This window comes from Oncorhynchus clarkii, chromosome 17 (assembly GCF_045791955.1).
Source record: "Oncorhynchus clarkii lewisi isolate Uvic-CL-2024 chromosome 17, UVic_Ocla_1.0, whole genome shotgun sequence".
In the NCBI taxonomy this organism is placed as follows: domain Eukaryota; kingdom Metazoa; phylum Chordata; class Actinopteri; order Salmoniformes; family Salmonidae; genus Oncorhynchus; species Oncorhynchus clarkii.
In genome coordinates, this window is record NC_092163.1 from 56,512,669 (window position 1) to 56,528,331 (window position 15,663).

The 15,663-nt window shown below is 44.0% G+C and overlaps 2 protein-coding genes across 7 annotated transcripts in view; one reads left to right on the forward strand and one right to left on the reverse strand.

The window, feature by feature from the left end:
- LOC139371153 (potassium voltage-gated channel subfamily A regulatory beta subunit 2a) overlaps positions 1-4,200 on the forward strand; it is a 118,065-nt gene extending 113,865 nt beyond the window's left edge. For all 6 annotated transcript variants that reach the window (XM_071111269.1, XM_071111271.1, XM_071111270.1 and 3 more), the window contains one exon: positions 267-4,200. In XM_071111269.1, coding sequence (XP_070967370.1) covers positions 267-356 — 90 coding nt within the window. In that variant the 3' untranslated portion in view covers positions 357-4,200. The remainder of the gene's footprint in view (positions 1-266) is intronic.
- The window catches only part of LOC139371152 (multiple EGF-like-domains 6b), a 79,745-nt gene continuing 68,227 nt past the window's right edge, over positions 4,146-15,663 (reverse strand). The window contains exons 19-38 of the mRNA XM_071111264.1: positions 15,446-15,571; positions 15,195-15,326; positions 14,700-14,828; positions 14,447-14,578; positions 14,160-14,288; positions 13,734-13,862; positions 13,468-13,596; positions 13,203-13,331; positions 12,276-12,404; positions 11,991-12,119; positions 11,738-11,866; positions 11,350-11,481; positions 9,323-9,451; positions 9,075-9,203; positions 8,793-8,921; positions 8,558-8,686; positions 8,339-8,467; positions 8,087-8,215; positions 7,805-7,933; positions 4,146-7,529 (exon numbers count right to left, since the gene is read on the reverse strand). Of these exons, the coding sequence (XP_070967365.1) occupies positions 7,459-7,529; positions 7,805-7,933; positions 8,087-8,215; positions 8,339-8,467; positions 8,558-8,686; positions 8,793-8,921; positions 9,075-9,203; positions 9,323-9,451; positions 11,350-11,481; positions 11,738-11,866; positions 11,991-12,119; positions 12,276-12,404; positions 13,203-13,331; positions 13,468-13,596; positions 13,734-13,862; positions 14,160-14,288; positions 14,447-14,578; positions 14,700-14,828; positions 15,195-15,326; positions 15,446-15,571 (2,528 nt within the window). The 3' untranslated portion in view covers positions 4,146-7,458. The remainder of the gene's footprint in view (positions 7,530-7,804; positions 7,934-8,086; positions 8,216-8,338; positions 8,468-8,557; positions 8,687-8,792; positions 8,922-9,074; positions 9,204-9,322; positions 9,452-11,349; positions 11,482-11,737; positions 11,867-11,990; positions 12,120-12,275; positions 12,405-13,202; positions 13,332-13,467; positions 13,597-13,733; positions 13,863-14,159; positions 14,289-14,446; positions 14,579-14,699; positions 14,829-15,194; positions 15,327-15,445; positions 15,572-15,663) is intronic.

Consider the following 15,663-nt stretch of genomic DNA (forward strand, 5'->3'; position numbering starts at 1 on the left):
TACATTCAGTGTGGCATTGTGTTCAAGAGCTGTAACGGCTGTACTTTGTGTGTGTGGGCGTGGGCTTTTGCATGTGTGTGTTCAGCATATGTGTGGTCTCCTTCAGTGCATTTGATATTTAGTTTCCAAATGTTATGTCCACATTACCAGGGGCAACATACAGTACTATATATACAAATGGTACAAAGTATGTGTAATCTTTACAAGTGAACCACTACCTCTTGCCTTCTCTGTTTCCTTCAATGCATCTGTAATTTCTCCTGCAGGTTCTTCCCAAACTATCCTCCTCCATCACGCACGAGGTAGATAGCATCCTGGGGAACAAGCCGTACAGTAAAAAGGACTACCGTTCCTAACGCTTCGCCACCGCGCCAGTCAGCCAGGACTGCTCCAGGGCTGCTCCAGGGCTGCTCCAGGACTGCTCCAGGACTGCAGCGCAGGTCCATGCCCCACCTTTGCCTGATCCTCTGTTTGCTTGAGCTTTACTGAATGAGACCCCGGCGCATGAGTCTGGCCCCACCTCGGCCACCCTGGGGAGCATCATTTAGACTTACAGGGAAAAGAAAAGGATGATAAATAGATACGTGACCTCCGCAATGGAAGGAAGGATAGGTAGAAAAAATACAGAGGGGGTTAACTAGATGAATCCGTTATACATACAATTCAGCCGAAGCTGCAGTTTAAAAACCGAAGAAAATATTATTTCTAAAAAATAAAATAAAAAGCACACGCTTGCTTGGCAGACAGATATAATTGTATTTTTGGTGGAATAAAATCTAAATACTGAATGCTTACCAATGGAATTTAAGTTTATACAAATATACAACAAATTCTCTGTTGCACATGTATAGCAACACATTTGTTTTTGGGAGTTCTGTTTCCAATTGCCTGTACATGTCCATAACAGTTTCTCTTAAACATCTGTTTTATTTGTGTGGTCTACATAATCTGTGTACTAGCCTCCTTGCAGGCAGAACAATCAGCACTTTAGTATTGTACAGTTCAGTCATTGAGAGAGGATGAAATAATTAAACCGTCTCACACATGGTCAGTCATTTCAGTGTAGAATCAGAATCTCCTCTCCTGTTTCAGTTTCCTATCTGTTCCCCTCAGTCAATCTGGTCTCCACAGTGCTGGTTCTGCCAGGCTTGATCCTGGTGCGCTGACTAACCCCTAGTCTGAGTCCTACCTCTGAGCTGCACTAACTGCACCAGCCAGGTAGGACTGCCCCCTAGTGGAAGGATTTAGCTCTGCTCTGAGCTCTGCTTCTCTCGTGTGCCAGGTCTGTCATCTGTCAATAAGAACCTTGAGCAGGCTAGTTGATTGCCATAGAAAGGGTTAATTACTGGCCATGTAAAATGATGGCTGTATCTGTATTTACCTTTGTGTGGCAGTGTTACTTTCTGAAGTTTTACTGTAACTGCATCAGACGTAATGGTCTTAATTGTGCTACTCAGTCAGTTTTACAGACCTCTTTATTAGTCATTTTAGAGCAAATTCTCATGAAAATGGCACATTACCTAAATTGTGCTCAATGTGTGTGTGTGTGTTGCCTTATTTAGGCTCATTTTGAGCTGTGCTGGGCTGAGACAGCAGGCCCATAGCTGCCATTGGTCGTCAGGGCACAGACTGGTCTTGAGCCCCGTTTATGCCTCGTTCGGATATAAATCCTTTGTCCTGATCTTGTCCACATTCTGATTGTGCCTACATTTTCAGACCGGTGTAGATGACTAAAAGACGCATTGTGATCTTCCTGATCTACTCCGGTGGTAGTGAGGCACGCATTGTGTCTGGATATCTTACAAGACAGATCTGGAAAGAGAAACCATTTAAATTATCATTATTCTGCTTTTTAACATCATTGACTGGTGACATTGACCTACGGCATCAATATGTGTTTTAAAATGAATACATATTATTTTGAAAGAATAACTGTCAAATCATTTGCATGCAGGGAGGGACCAGGAAATCTGAGGACACAGTAGACGGATATGAGACACATTTTAATACCATGTTTAGATCTATTTCAGAAAATGTGGACACAATCAGATCATGGACAAGATCAGCACAAAGGGCGCAAGTTATGAAGGCTTGAGACAGTAGTTCCTGGTATATGGAAAGACTCATTGGTTTTAGTGGCAGCTGTTCCTGCCCAATCAGAGTGAAGACTGACATGTGACATATGCGTGCGAGGCTTGCTAGGAAGAAAGGGCTGGTTTGTGTCAGCAGCTCAGGGATTTGGAACAGGGAATGTGTGTACTTGTTTGTATACCTGGTTAGTGTATTTAGATGTATTTAATGTGTACGTCTTTCACGTGTGGATGTGGACCTGTCCAATGTCCAATCAAGACATTTTCACGTGGCTTGAGCCAAAGATATTCCAACATCTTTCAGCGACACATCTAAGTGTCTGTCGCTTGTTGGAAGAGTATAGCGACCGACTTAAAATGCGTACCATCTAGCTTATTATCTATGGACTCTCTTCATGTGTACAGCATAATCACTTGACCATGCTGTTCTATGCTTATACCCACATATACAGTACACATGCATTGTACACTACTTATGGAATGATCAATTTATTTTCAGTTGGCAGATGATAATCAATACATTTTCAATAATCGTATACATTGCACACTGAAGACATCTGACGCTGCCCTGGATCAGTATTCACTCTCTAGCTGTTGGGTCCTCTTACTGTGAGACAAAGTGGAGAGCATGTGATGCATACATCCTCCAGCATGAGCCCTCGTCCCCCAGCCTATGGGGATTATTCTGACAAGCAAGGGCATGCTTACAAGTGGAAATATAAGGAATACTCGCTACCATCTCATTCTCAGATTCAATGATTACAGTTGTATAGTACTGTAGTGTCAGTGAGTATGACAAAATGTAATGGTGGGTGAGGTTTGGATGCTTCTCAGGCAAAGTGAAGAGGTGTGCATGCTTTGCTAGACCCTCTGGTCGGACAACAAATACTTGGCATAGTGGAAACAAATGCTCCTTTTGTTTTTAGCATCTATGAGTTAAATATAAACTGTGTACATTTGATTTGCTGTGTCTGGCAATGTATGTCTGAGTGAATTAGTAGAAAAGGCCAATGTGGTTTTCTCAAAAAAATAGAACTCTGTTTAATATTTGTTCATGATTTTCTGTCTTATTGTCTTCAGCAGGGAAATGACTGAAAAACATTCAGCACCAATGTTTAATAAATAAAATAGCTCAAAGGCATTGCCACAACGAGGAGTGTTTTCCATGGACGTATTTTGGTGGTCTTTGTCACAATATCAATTGAATTTGACATGTACATGCACAGAGCTGTGCACTGATTTGCCTGGTGATAATTGTAATGGTGTTGAGTGCACCTCTAGGCTGCCCCGTAGAGGTTGATGAGAACCACAGAGCTCATACATTTTCAGGCTTGTTCCTTACTGGCATATTGGGCTAGGAAAGCAGTATGAGTACTAGTAAAGCACTATGGATTTTTATTGCAGAATTTGATCTGAATATAGTAGTGTGTTTTGACTTTAAACAGCATTGATGAACTACTGTCCGTATAGGTTTGCTGCATTGTGTCCACAGTAGAACTGGCATTCCTTGGGCTGCTCCTACCATCTCCTGGTCCATTCAAGCCTTTCCAGGAGTACCTGCTTGTCACCCTTGGTGGTCTAGGACCTGTGTGTGTGTAAGTCAGGCTGTTTAGTGAGTAGACTCATCATTGCAGGGTTAGGGTCTCTGTGTTCCAGTGTGTTTTGATCCCCTGTCCAGTGCCCCCTCCACACACACTGTAACATATTATAGTATTGATGTTACTATCAGCTCAGACCGCTATGACATCAGACCTGCAGATTAATGACGCTCATCTCACAGAATGCTGTATGTTAGAGATCATTTGTTTCTGTTCTGGCCTTTCTTTCACCGTGCTGCATTTTCCTCTGTTAATATTGCATCAATGTAAAGATTAACATAAATAAGTAATTTATTTGTATTGCGTATGCATTGTCTTATCTCTTGTATGTACATAGTTTGACCTTTTTGTATATAGTTATGGTTGTGATCACCTCTGCCTTTTCATTCTTTTTTTATTTTCATTTGCGGGCATTGCTAACTGCACTGTGCTTGAATCTGAATTTAGACAAAATGTACAGGTTTGGTCTTTAATAAAATGACAATGAAAAAATATGAATTTGAAAAACAACACTTCCATGTGTCTGTTTCATTCATTGATTGTTTTTATCTTATGGGTTATTAACTGGGATTAAAAAATCCTGTCCATTGTCTTGACCTGTATACAATATATACTACAGAAATATATGTAAGAGCACTTTATACATGTAAAAACAAACAAAGTACTGTATAATATTACCGGGATGAGCCAACTATCTGCTCAGGTCATATGGTTCCTGATTCACTGCAATCCAAAGGGGTGAACTAAACGTTGAGGATATGGATCAAAATTACCCAATCAAACACTGTAGTAAACAAATGTACTGAACAGAATGTAGTTAATCTACTGGTCAACATACAGTAGATTAAAGCACAATAGCACCAACGTGTATAACAAGTCAATTCATATCCTGTACATCAAACATAACTACTGCATTTACTGAAAATGTATCTCTGGTGGACAGACTACGAACATCTGAGTGGATTAAACAAGATTAACTTGCACTAGACATACGGGACTGGATTTATAAAGCACTTTTTCAGGTGCTCAAAGCACTTTACATTGTATGATATGGATTCATCATCTACACTGTACAGATACATGGATTGGTTTTGATGGGTGATGTATTGCCTTTGATGGCTTCGTAAGAGCAGATGACATACAAATGAATAAATGACTGTATATGATGTAAAACTAAACACATTTGTATAGTGATTGCTCTGACAAAAATGCCAATATATACAGTGCCTTGCAATAGTATTCATCCCCCTTGGCGTTTTTCCTATTTTGTTGCATTACAACCTGTCATTTAAATGGATTTTAATTTGGATTTCATGTAATGGACAAAATTGGCCAAATTGGTGAAGTGAAATGACTTCTTTTCTTTTTTTAAGTGGTGCGTGCATATGTATTTCGCCCCTAAATAAGATCTGGTGCAACCAATTACCTTCAGAAGTCACATAATTAGTTCAAGTCCACCTGTGTGCAAGCTAAGTGTCACATGATCTCAGTATATATTCAGTTGAAGTCAGAAGTTTACATACACTTAGGTTGGAGTCATTAAAACTCATTTTTCAACCACCACAAATTTCTTGTTAACAAACTATAGTTTTGGCAAGTCGGTTAGGACATCTACTTTGTGCACGACACAAGTAATTTTTCCAATGATTGTTTACAGAAAGATTATTTCACTTATAATTCACTGTATCACAATTCCAGTGGGTCAGAAGTTTACATACACTAAGTTGACTGTGCCTTGAAACAGCTTAGAAAATTCCAGAAAATGATGTCATGGATTTAGAAGCTTCTGATAGGCTAATTGACATCATTTCAGGCATTTGGAGGTGTACCTGTGGATGTATTTCAAGGCCTACCTTCAAACTCAGTGCCCTCTTTGCTTGATATCATGGGTAACTCAAAATAAATGAGCCAAGACCACAAAAAATATTGTAGACCTCCACAAGTCTGGTTCATCCTTGGGAGCAATTTACAAACGCCTGAAGGTACCACGTTCATCAGTACAAACATAGTACGCAAGTATAAAAACCATGGGACCACGCAGCCGTCATACCGCTCAGGAAGGAGACGCCTTCTGTCTCCTAGAGATGAACGTACTTTGGTTTGAAAAGTGCAAATCAATCCCAGAACAACAGCAAAGGACCTTGTGAAGATGCTGGAGGAAACGGGTACAAAAGTATCTATATCCACAGTAAAACGAGTCCTATATCGACATAACCTGAAAGGCGGCTCTGCAAGGAAGACACTGCTCCAAAACCGCCATAAAAAAGCCAGACTACAGTTTGGGGACCTGCCTGGTGTGTTCCTTGTTCTTCATGATGCTCTCTGCGCTTTTAACGGACCTCTGAGACTATCACAGTGCAGGTGCATTTATACAGAGACTTGATTACACACAGGTGGATTGTATTTATCATCATTAGTCATTTAGGTCAACATTGGATCATTCAGAGATCCTCACTGAACTCCTGGAGAGAGTTTGCTGCACTGAAAGTAAAGGGGCTGAATAATTTTGCACGCCCAATTTTTCAGTTTTTGAATTGTTAAAAAAGTTTGAAATATCCAATAAATGTCGTTCCACTTCATGATTGTGTCCCACTTGTTGTTGATTCTTCACAAAAAAATACAGTTTTATATCTTTATGTTTGAAGCCTGAAATGTGGCAAAAGGTCGCAAAGTTCAAGGGGGCCAAATACTTTCGCAAGGCACTGTAAATGTCTTGGAATGGCCTAGTCAAAGCCCAGACCTCAATCCAATTGAGAATCTGTGGTATGACTTAAAGATTGCTGTATACCAGCAGAACCCATCCAACTTGAAGGAGCTGGAGAAGTTTTGCCTTGAAGAATGGGCAAAAATCCCAGTGTCTAGATGTGCCAAGCTTATAGAGACATACCCCAAGAGACTTGCAGCTGTAATTGCTGCAAAAGGTATCTCTACAGAGTATTGACTTTGCAGGGGTGAATAGTTATGCATGCTCAAGTCTTCTGTTTTTTGTGTTATTTCTTGTTCCACAATAAAAAATATTTTGCATCTTCAAAGTGAAAGGCAGGTTGTATAAATCAAATGATACAACCCCCAAAATCTACTTTAATTCCAGGTTGTAAGGCAACAAAATAGGAAAAATTCCAGGGGGGTGAATACTTTCACAAGCCACTGTATATGGTATATGCACAAATTCCATCAAAATTCTAGGGGGAAATTACAAAAACAATAAACATGAAATATTTTAACATTGCCAAGTATACAAAACAAATATCTCAAGAACAGCAGAGTGAGTCAGTGGATCTCTGAAATCAAGAATGTGTTAGTGTTGGACATTTAGCCCATCTCCACACACATCTCCTATATACCATAGGTTCTTTGTCCAGGATAGGAGTGTGCAGAGGAGGGTAGTCCTGGTAACACCTGACCTCCCTCTAACTACCAGAAGGAGGTCACAACATCCAGGACCTCATCACTGATGAGTCAGGCCATGCCTGGATGGGCACCGTACATATATACTACACACACAATGAAAAGCCCTTCACTCTTCAAAACACAGATACGCATACACACCAAAGCATTATCCACCCCAGAGCAAACTTCCCCTGAGAGTCCATTTCTCCATGTCTGTCATCCAGCTACTGTGGGTGCAGCAATATCCTCTCCTGTTGGGGTGTGTATGTCTGAAATAATAATATCCACACTTTTAATCCACTTCAGTTCGGCTTCAGTGAAGCTTGTGCTGCTGCCTCAGTCTCGTTGAGGGGATTGGAGCCTTCAACCAAAAGGGGGAGCTATAATGCGTTATTGTCCAGATGTGAGTTATCCTCCCTCCTGCTTCTGTAGGGGAGGCGTGGAGGCCCACCTGAGGACAGGACACACACAGTGAGAGGAGCTGTCAGTTTACTCTTTATCTCAGCACACATTCATTATAGACAAACAGCACTACGGAGGAGAAATGCAACCTCAACAATTCTGTGCAATTTCACTACAGACAAAACACCTTGTCAGCACTATAATAAGTTGTTCATTATAAACATGTCAGTTCCAGTCAACTTTTCTCTCCAGTCCACCTTCATTATACCCAGTCCTGTACTGTGAGGGAAGTGTGGTGTGTGTGTGTTGGTGAGTCACTATTACCTTCCTGACAGGTGAGTCCGATCCAGCTGTTGAGACAGGTGCAGCGTCCGTTCCGATGGTCACAATAAGCCCCGTTGTCACACTCACACCTCTCTGTGCAGTCTGGCCCATAGCGGTTTGCTTTGCAGTCTGACAATAAACACACATGCAGGTAAGACAGACACAAGAATATCATTGGAAATAGGCTCAGATGGGGAATATTGGGTTGGCACTTGCTGCACTACCATCACACCGAAATTACTGAATGCTTCCAATTAAACATACAGTATTACTGGCTCTTACCAATGTCACATCTGGGTCCAGTCTTCCCTGAGGTGCACAGACACCTGCCACTCACAGGGTCACAGGGTGTGCCCTCCACACAGTCACATGATTTGGCACAGTTCACACCAAACCTGCCCTGGTGACACTCTGAAAGTTGACATGGTGGAGAACGATGGAGAGCAACAACATATTTAGTCTTTCTTCTATAGATCCTGCAATTGGTGGTTCATCGTAGATAGTATGAGGTCAGTTATGTGGCAGATGTCTCACCTCTGTGACAGCGAGAGCTGTGGTACCCAGGGGGACACACACAGAGGCCTGTGGAGGGGTGGCAGGACGCCCCATTCAGACAGTCACACTGGAGCTGGCACAGAGGGCCATGGAGACCAGGGGGGCATTCTGAGGACAGGCACAGGACACTTTTGATAGAGGATGCAATGCCAGTGGCTTTCACTGTTCTGGCTGAGTGCTGACGTGTGTGTCACTCACCATTTTCACACTGACGTCCGTAGTATCCTGGGATACACAGGCAGGTTCCTGTCAATCTGTCACAGGTTCCATTGTTCCGGCAGTCACACTTCAGCTGGCAGTTAGCTCCAAACGTCCCTGGAGGACATTCTATCACACAAGCAGACAGACACAGTGAGACCCATCTCATCTCCTGGATGAGTTAGCCATTTCTTATGATTTTGCATAGGTGTACTTATTGTACAGTATCGCTCACCTGTATCACAGTGAGGCCCGGTCCAGCCCAGACCACAGGTACAGCTTCCAGAGACAGAGTCACACAATCCTCCGTTACTGCAGTTACAGCGCTGAGCACAGTCCCCACCAAACCATCCAGGAGCACAGCCTGCCAATACACAGAAACTACACATTACAAACACACACATATTACAAAAATCTCTTTACCTTATAGACAGACAGAGACGCAAACAATCATATTGGTGTTGTAAAAATAATTCCGCACTGTGATCTGTTCAACTCGATTCAGTAGGAACCGTACCTTGTCCACAGTCCTCTCCTCTTTGTCCAGAGCTGCAGTGACATATACCAGTGACAGGATCATTCTGTGCCCCCTCTCCACACAGCACCACGCGGGCACAATCATGCCCATAACGTCCCGCTAGGCATGCTGTAAAAAGAGTACAGGGCATAGTGTTAATGCAGATACTACGCTATTACTGCATATACACTGTTACTGCTATTACTGCATATACATTAAGTGATTTAAAAAGCTGAGTAGGAACTCACTGATGTTGCAGTGTGCTCCGATGAACCCTGCTGTACATTCACAGGTGCCAGTGGTGGAGCTGCACTTCCCCCCGTTTTGACACCGACACTCTCGTTCGCAGTTGGGACCATACCGACCTTCCACACACCCTAGGAGCCAAAACAAAGCATTTGACCAGAAATCTTTTAACACACTAAAAGAGAGAGAAAAATACTCAAATAATCCCTAGACCAATGACATCCCCTATGGAAGGTTATGAAGGTGTCATTACCAACAGAGGGTAAAGTAAGTAAGTGCACGAGCCTTGGCGTGTGTGAGCCGGAACGACTCAAAGGAGCAGGAGCCTATCTCCTGTTTCTGTAGCATGAGGTAGCTTGCTGTACAAGTACACCATTGGAGGCTCCTCAGAGGAGGAAGGGGAGGACCATCCTTCTCAGTGAATTTCATAAAAATGTCAATTGTAGAACATTTAAGTTATCCCTTTTAGATAAAATTATACTAAATATAATCACGTCAGCAAATAACTGATTAAAACACAATATTTTGCAAAGGTCTACAGTAGCCTCAGCAGCACTCTGTAGGGTAGCACCATGGTGTAGCCAGAGGACAGCTAGCTTCTGTCCTCCTCTGGGTACATTGACTTTAATACAAAACCTAGGAGGCTCTTGGTTCTCACCCCCTTCCATAGACTTACACAGTAATTATGACAACTTCCGGAGGACGTCTTCCAACCTATCAGAGCTCTTGCAGCATGACATGTCATGTTGTCCACCCAATCAAAATGAATCATAAACTACAGCAAGCTAGCACTGCAGTGTATAAAATGTGTTGAGTAGTTGAATCAAAGAGAGAAAGACAATAGTTGAACAGTATTGAACAAATTAATTACTTCCAAAATGAAGGAGAAGCAAGAAAGAAATAGAGAGACAGAGAGATTGTCATTTTTTTTCAATTTCGGTTTCACTTACTTAGCTAGCAAATGCATCTAGCTAGTTTAGCCTACTTAAAATACCCTGCTCAAAGAGAGTGATGCTATGTTAGCCAGCCGGCTATGGCTTTCCAACACAACACTGGAACTCTTCCAAGTCAAGGTAAGCTTTTGGTATCACAAATGTATTGCCACCGGGGCCCGCCGGTGTAACTGCTTACTGACTGTACACTCTAACGTTACCGCATGATTGTAGCAGGTTTACTAACGTGTTAGTTCTATGAATTATGCTGACTATGACGTTACTTTAGCTAATATGGTGACAACGATGTAGGCTGTTTGTAGAGGTTTGGCTTGGAAAGGTTTTTTCGCCTGGTCACAGGCGTGTGTTGTGCGTTGAAGTCCACAAGCGAAGGGAAGAGCAGGAATACAACATGGCTGTTTAGAGAGTCAACTCTACGCGTGATCAGGGATGTATTCATTCCAACGATTATGTTTCTTAAATGGAAGCAAACGGAGCAAAAACGGGCATAAACATACCTGAATTTGTCCAATAGAAACTATTGTTTGCAACTGTTGGACTAATGATTACACCCTATATCAGCTAGATGCAGGCAGGATTGTGCAGGGCGGTATTGAATGTCACTGTCTGGCACCTCAAATTTGTCTCTCAACCTGTGTGCACCTTAATTCTCTTTGATTGGGTGGACAACATGACAGTTCATGCTGCAAGAGGGGGCTGTAGTTTCTGGGGGCTCCCAGGTGGTGCAGCAGTCTAAGACACTGCATCTCAGTGCTAGAGGCGTCACTACAGACCCTGGTTCGATTCCAGTCTGTATCACAACCGGCCATGATTGGGAGTCCCATAGGGTGGTGCACAATTGGCCCAGAGTCATCGGGGTAGGCCATCATTGTAAATAAGAATTTGTTCTTAACTGACTTGCCTAGTTGAAAAAAATATGCCTAGTGCCAAGCAGAGACACATCAGGTCCCTTTTTTCAGTCTTTGGTATGACTTGACCAGGGATCGAACTCCCAACCTTCCAATCTCAGGGTGGACACTCTAACAACAAGGCCTCTGAGTTGGTACCAGCAGAGGGTGGTAGTGTATAATACATACCCTGGTTACATTTTGGACCCTGGAAGCCTGGGGCGCAGTAACAAAACCCAGTCACTGGGTGGCAGAGCTGGTTGGTCTCAGAACACTGGCACACCTGGTTACAGTTGAGCCCATATGTCCCTGATAGACAGGCTGGTGGGGTAGACAGACAGACAGACAGACAGACAGACAGACAGACAGACAGACAGACAGACAGACAGACAGATAGACAGACAGACAGACAGACAGACAGACAGACAGACAGACAGACAGACAGACAGACAGACAGACAGACAGACAGACAGACAGACAGACAGACAGAGGTAAGCAACATGAAAAAGGAGACATTACAGCTGAAAGTCCAGATTGACAGAGAGGAGAAGAGCTGAGAGGGTAGTACAGTCCTCACTTTGTTCACAGCCATTGCCAGTGAATCCAGGGGGACAGCCACACTCCCCAGAGACATGGTGACAGGAAGTACCCTGGGGACAGGTGCAGCGTTGCACACAGCCCTTGCCATGGGTACCAGGAAGACAGGCTGGAGGTGAAAAGGAGTGGCACTAAAAACCCTGAACATGTATGGCTGAAACTCCTTTCAGCGATAACCAGTGTGCAACAGGCTATGACAATATAAAAAGTTGTTGTCATTAAAACTGGGCTACCTTTGTCACAAAGGGGTCCCCTCCAACCTGGTGGACACAGGCAGTGCCCGGTGACGTGGTGACAGGGGGCTTCATTTTCACACTGACAGCTCTCTTCACAGCTAGCTCCAAACAGGCCTGACGCACAGGCTGAGGGGGAGGAAAAGGAGAGAGGAGGAACTCAGAGACTGTATGTGATAAGAACATTCACTCACAAGAGGGTGCTGTGTTCACTACTATGTTGACTGCACCCAACATTGATGATCACAAAGACAGTAAATGTCCGCTTCTCTGTCTCTATCTCACCTTTTTCACAGCGCTTTCCGACCCAGCCAGGACTACAGGTGCACTTGCCCGTCTGTCTGTCACACTGTCCCCCGTTCTCACACTGACACTGCTGCTGGCAGTCGGCCCCAAACTGCTCCGCTCCACACTCTGTAACATCAACACACCAACATGACATCACATCAGAGCAGTGAAACCAACCACAGGTTAACAGGGAAACCTATAGTGTTTCTGCTGAGGACAGCAATACCTTCTCCAAACCCGGTGGTTTGACCTAGCAGAAAGTTGGCTCAAGGAAGTGATAACTAGCCACAGAGTGGAGTTGCTAGGTAACACAGCAGCAGCATTAGAGGTTTCCTGTGCCTGGAGTGGAATAAGGGGCCTGGGGCTGAGTTTGGCATGGACGACCCATGGAAAGGTTTATATGGGTGCTATGGGAGGATAGTGTGTGATGTAGAGTATAGTAGGGTGGTGAAATAGAGCCTCTGCGTTGGGTCTAGAGTGAGATGTTTACAGGGCAGACAGGAGACTGTGGGGTCTAGCAGAATGTCTGCGGTCTGAGGAGCATGCAGCTCTGTGTCACACACACTGCCAGGGAACAACACCAGGCAAAAACAAATGAGCTAAACCAGGGCAAATTAGGATGGAGACTCATTTGTTTCCAGAATACAGTAAAACAAACCACAGGGCCAATGTTCTAAATGGTTTCTACCATTTCAGGTAATGCTATTCTTAGGTATGTCTGTCCAGACGACTCCAGACAGAGCCTTGATGCTTTTCCATAGCCTGCATTTCTAGTAACTGACTGGTACTGAATGGGGAACAATTATCCTGACTGGATAAATGCTTTAGGTCAACAGTCACATAACATGATATTATATGGTAGTAAGGCATGAGTATGGTCACTTAGGATCATGGTGAATCTATGGCTGTTTCAGTACCACTCACCTAGCTCACAGGCTGCGCCCATCCACCCGCTGGCACACATACACTGCCCACTGATTTGGTCACACGTGGCTCCATTCTGGCACAGGCAACGCTGGCAGCAGTCTGTTCCATAGAAGCCTACTGGGCATTCTAGGGGGGGAAATGGTAGACCCATGTTCATTACTTTATAGCCCTACAAATATTTTCTATACAGGACACATGCAATGTATTGTGGATAGTAAGATAGGAGTAGTGATCTGCTCCTATTCTCCCTGTCCACACTCACCCTGTAAGCAGCTTGGCCCTGTCCAGCCTGGTGTACACACACACTGCCCGCTCGCCGGGTGGCAGCTACCATTGTTATGGCAACCGCAGGTTTGGCTGCAGCTCTCCCCGTAGAAACCAGCCTGGCATGCTGCAAGAAAAAGATAACAAACTGTTTACTTCTAAAGAACAAATCATATCAATGTTAAACACACATTGGTAATACATATCTGATATGACATGTTTTATATTGTAGGCTGTCTGAAGTGTGGGAAGTCCAATACTAACTCATGTTGCAGGTAGGACCAATCCACCCTGCAGGACACACACACACCCCAGTGACATGGCTGCAGTGACCTCCGTTCACACACACACACTTCTCCTGGCAGTCCAACCCATAGAAGCCCTGGGGACAGGCTAGAACACACACACACACACACACACACACACACACACACACACACACACACACACACACACACACACACACACACACACACACACACACACACACACACACACACACACACACACACACACACACAGAGCCTTTACTTCTCAGCAAGCAATAAAGCATATCAATCCACAATGTTAATAATTCAATGATTCCTATAGGCTAATTGAACATAATTACAGATACAGTTCAGTCTATGGATACTATTTATAGTTTGGGTTCTGGATAAGGTTTAGAGAGATTTTGGGAGGTTCTCTTACGTTTCTCACAGAAGGTTCCAGTCCAGCCCACCAGACAGGTGCAGGCTCCGCTCACATGGTCACATGTCCCCTTGTTGTCACACTGACAGTGATGCAGACAGCCTAGCCCAAAATAGCCCGCTGGACACTCTGAGACACAGATTAACACAAGTACAGTAGGGAGTGATAGGTGTGTGCTCTGAGATAGTCTGCTATTGTTCTGTCTCAGTACTAAGACTAGACTGAAAGGAAACAACCCACAAACAGCTGATATCAGATATTTTGGTTGAGGACTCTCACACACATACTGTCATAGCATTGTGTCCCGGTGTAGCCGGCCTCACAGTTACACTGGCCCGTCACCGCATCACAGCTCCCATCACCATCCTTACAGTCACATTTCTCAGCACAGTCCACCCCCCAGTGCCTGGCGTCACAGGCTGCCATGGAAACAAACAAACAGGAGACATTTAATTGAACAGTTTACATTCAGTGAGCAAAAGCTATATTTATTTATTTTGTATTCCTTCGAGACTGTGTTCAATGTCACACCCACTCTACCTTTCCTGCAGTTGTGTCCAGCCCAGCCAGGGGCACAGGTGCAACGGCCCGTGACAGGGTGGCAGCGCCCGCTGTTTTCACACAGGCAGCGCAGCTGGCATCCAACACCGAACCGTCCCGTCGGACATGCTACAGCACACAAACATACTGTATGATAGCACTGTGAGCCAAAGAGTCACGCATACTCTACATACTGTGAACACACATATTGGAATACCGTACGGTAAGTTCCCATGACACTGGTCGAAATGACATGCAAGCATCTGATGGCATTTAACAAGAAAACCGCTGGTTTCACAAGAATAACATTTTCCTTCTCTGTGAAAACACGCCTGATGAAAACAGTGTTTATGACCTGTCTGTGCCTCAGACGGAGGGGAATGTGGTGTGGTTGATGTTTTAATGACCCACAACAAGCTCATCAATCTTTTAACGTCTCTTTCTAAAATTAAACCACAACTACCACAGTTCTTCCATTGACTCACTCATACTCACAGTTCTGACAGAGCCTGCCCATGTACCCAGGAGGGCAGGAACACGTCCCGTTGTGTTTGTCACACACTCCTCCATTCTCACAGGCTGGACAGGCCTCACGGCATCCCGCACCCCAGAAGCCCTTCACACACACTATAGCACAAATAAAGAGTATGAGTTAGCGTCATCATCAATATATCACAATGTTTTGACTTAGTTGTCGGGTGACATGATAAAATAAACTCAACTTAATGATCTGATTGTTCTCTTACCATTCTCACAGCGTTTTCCTGATGTTCCTGCAGGACACTGGCACTGTCCACTCACTCTGTCACATGGAGCCCCTGAGCAGTCACAGGCCTGAGTGCAACTTAGCCCAAACCTCCCCTCTAGACAGTCTAAAGGAGAGGACGGAGAGACAATGCTAGTCTTACTAAGAGAGGCTGCATACGATATTCCTACATAGTGACCCCATGACGTCAGAGAATTA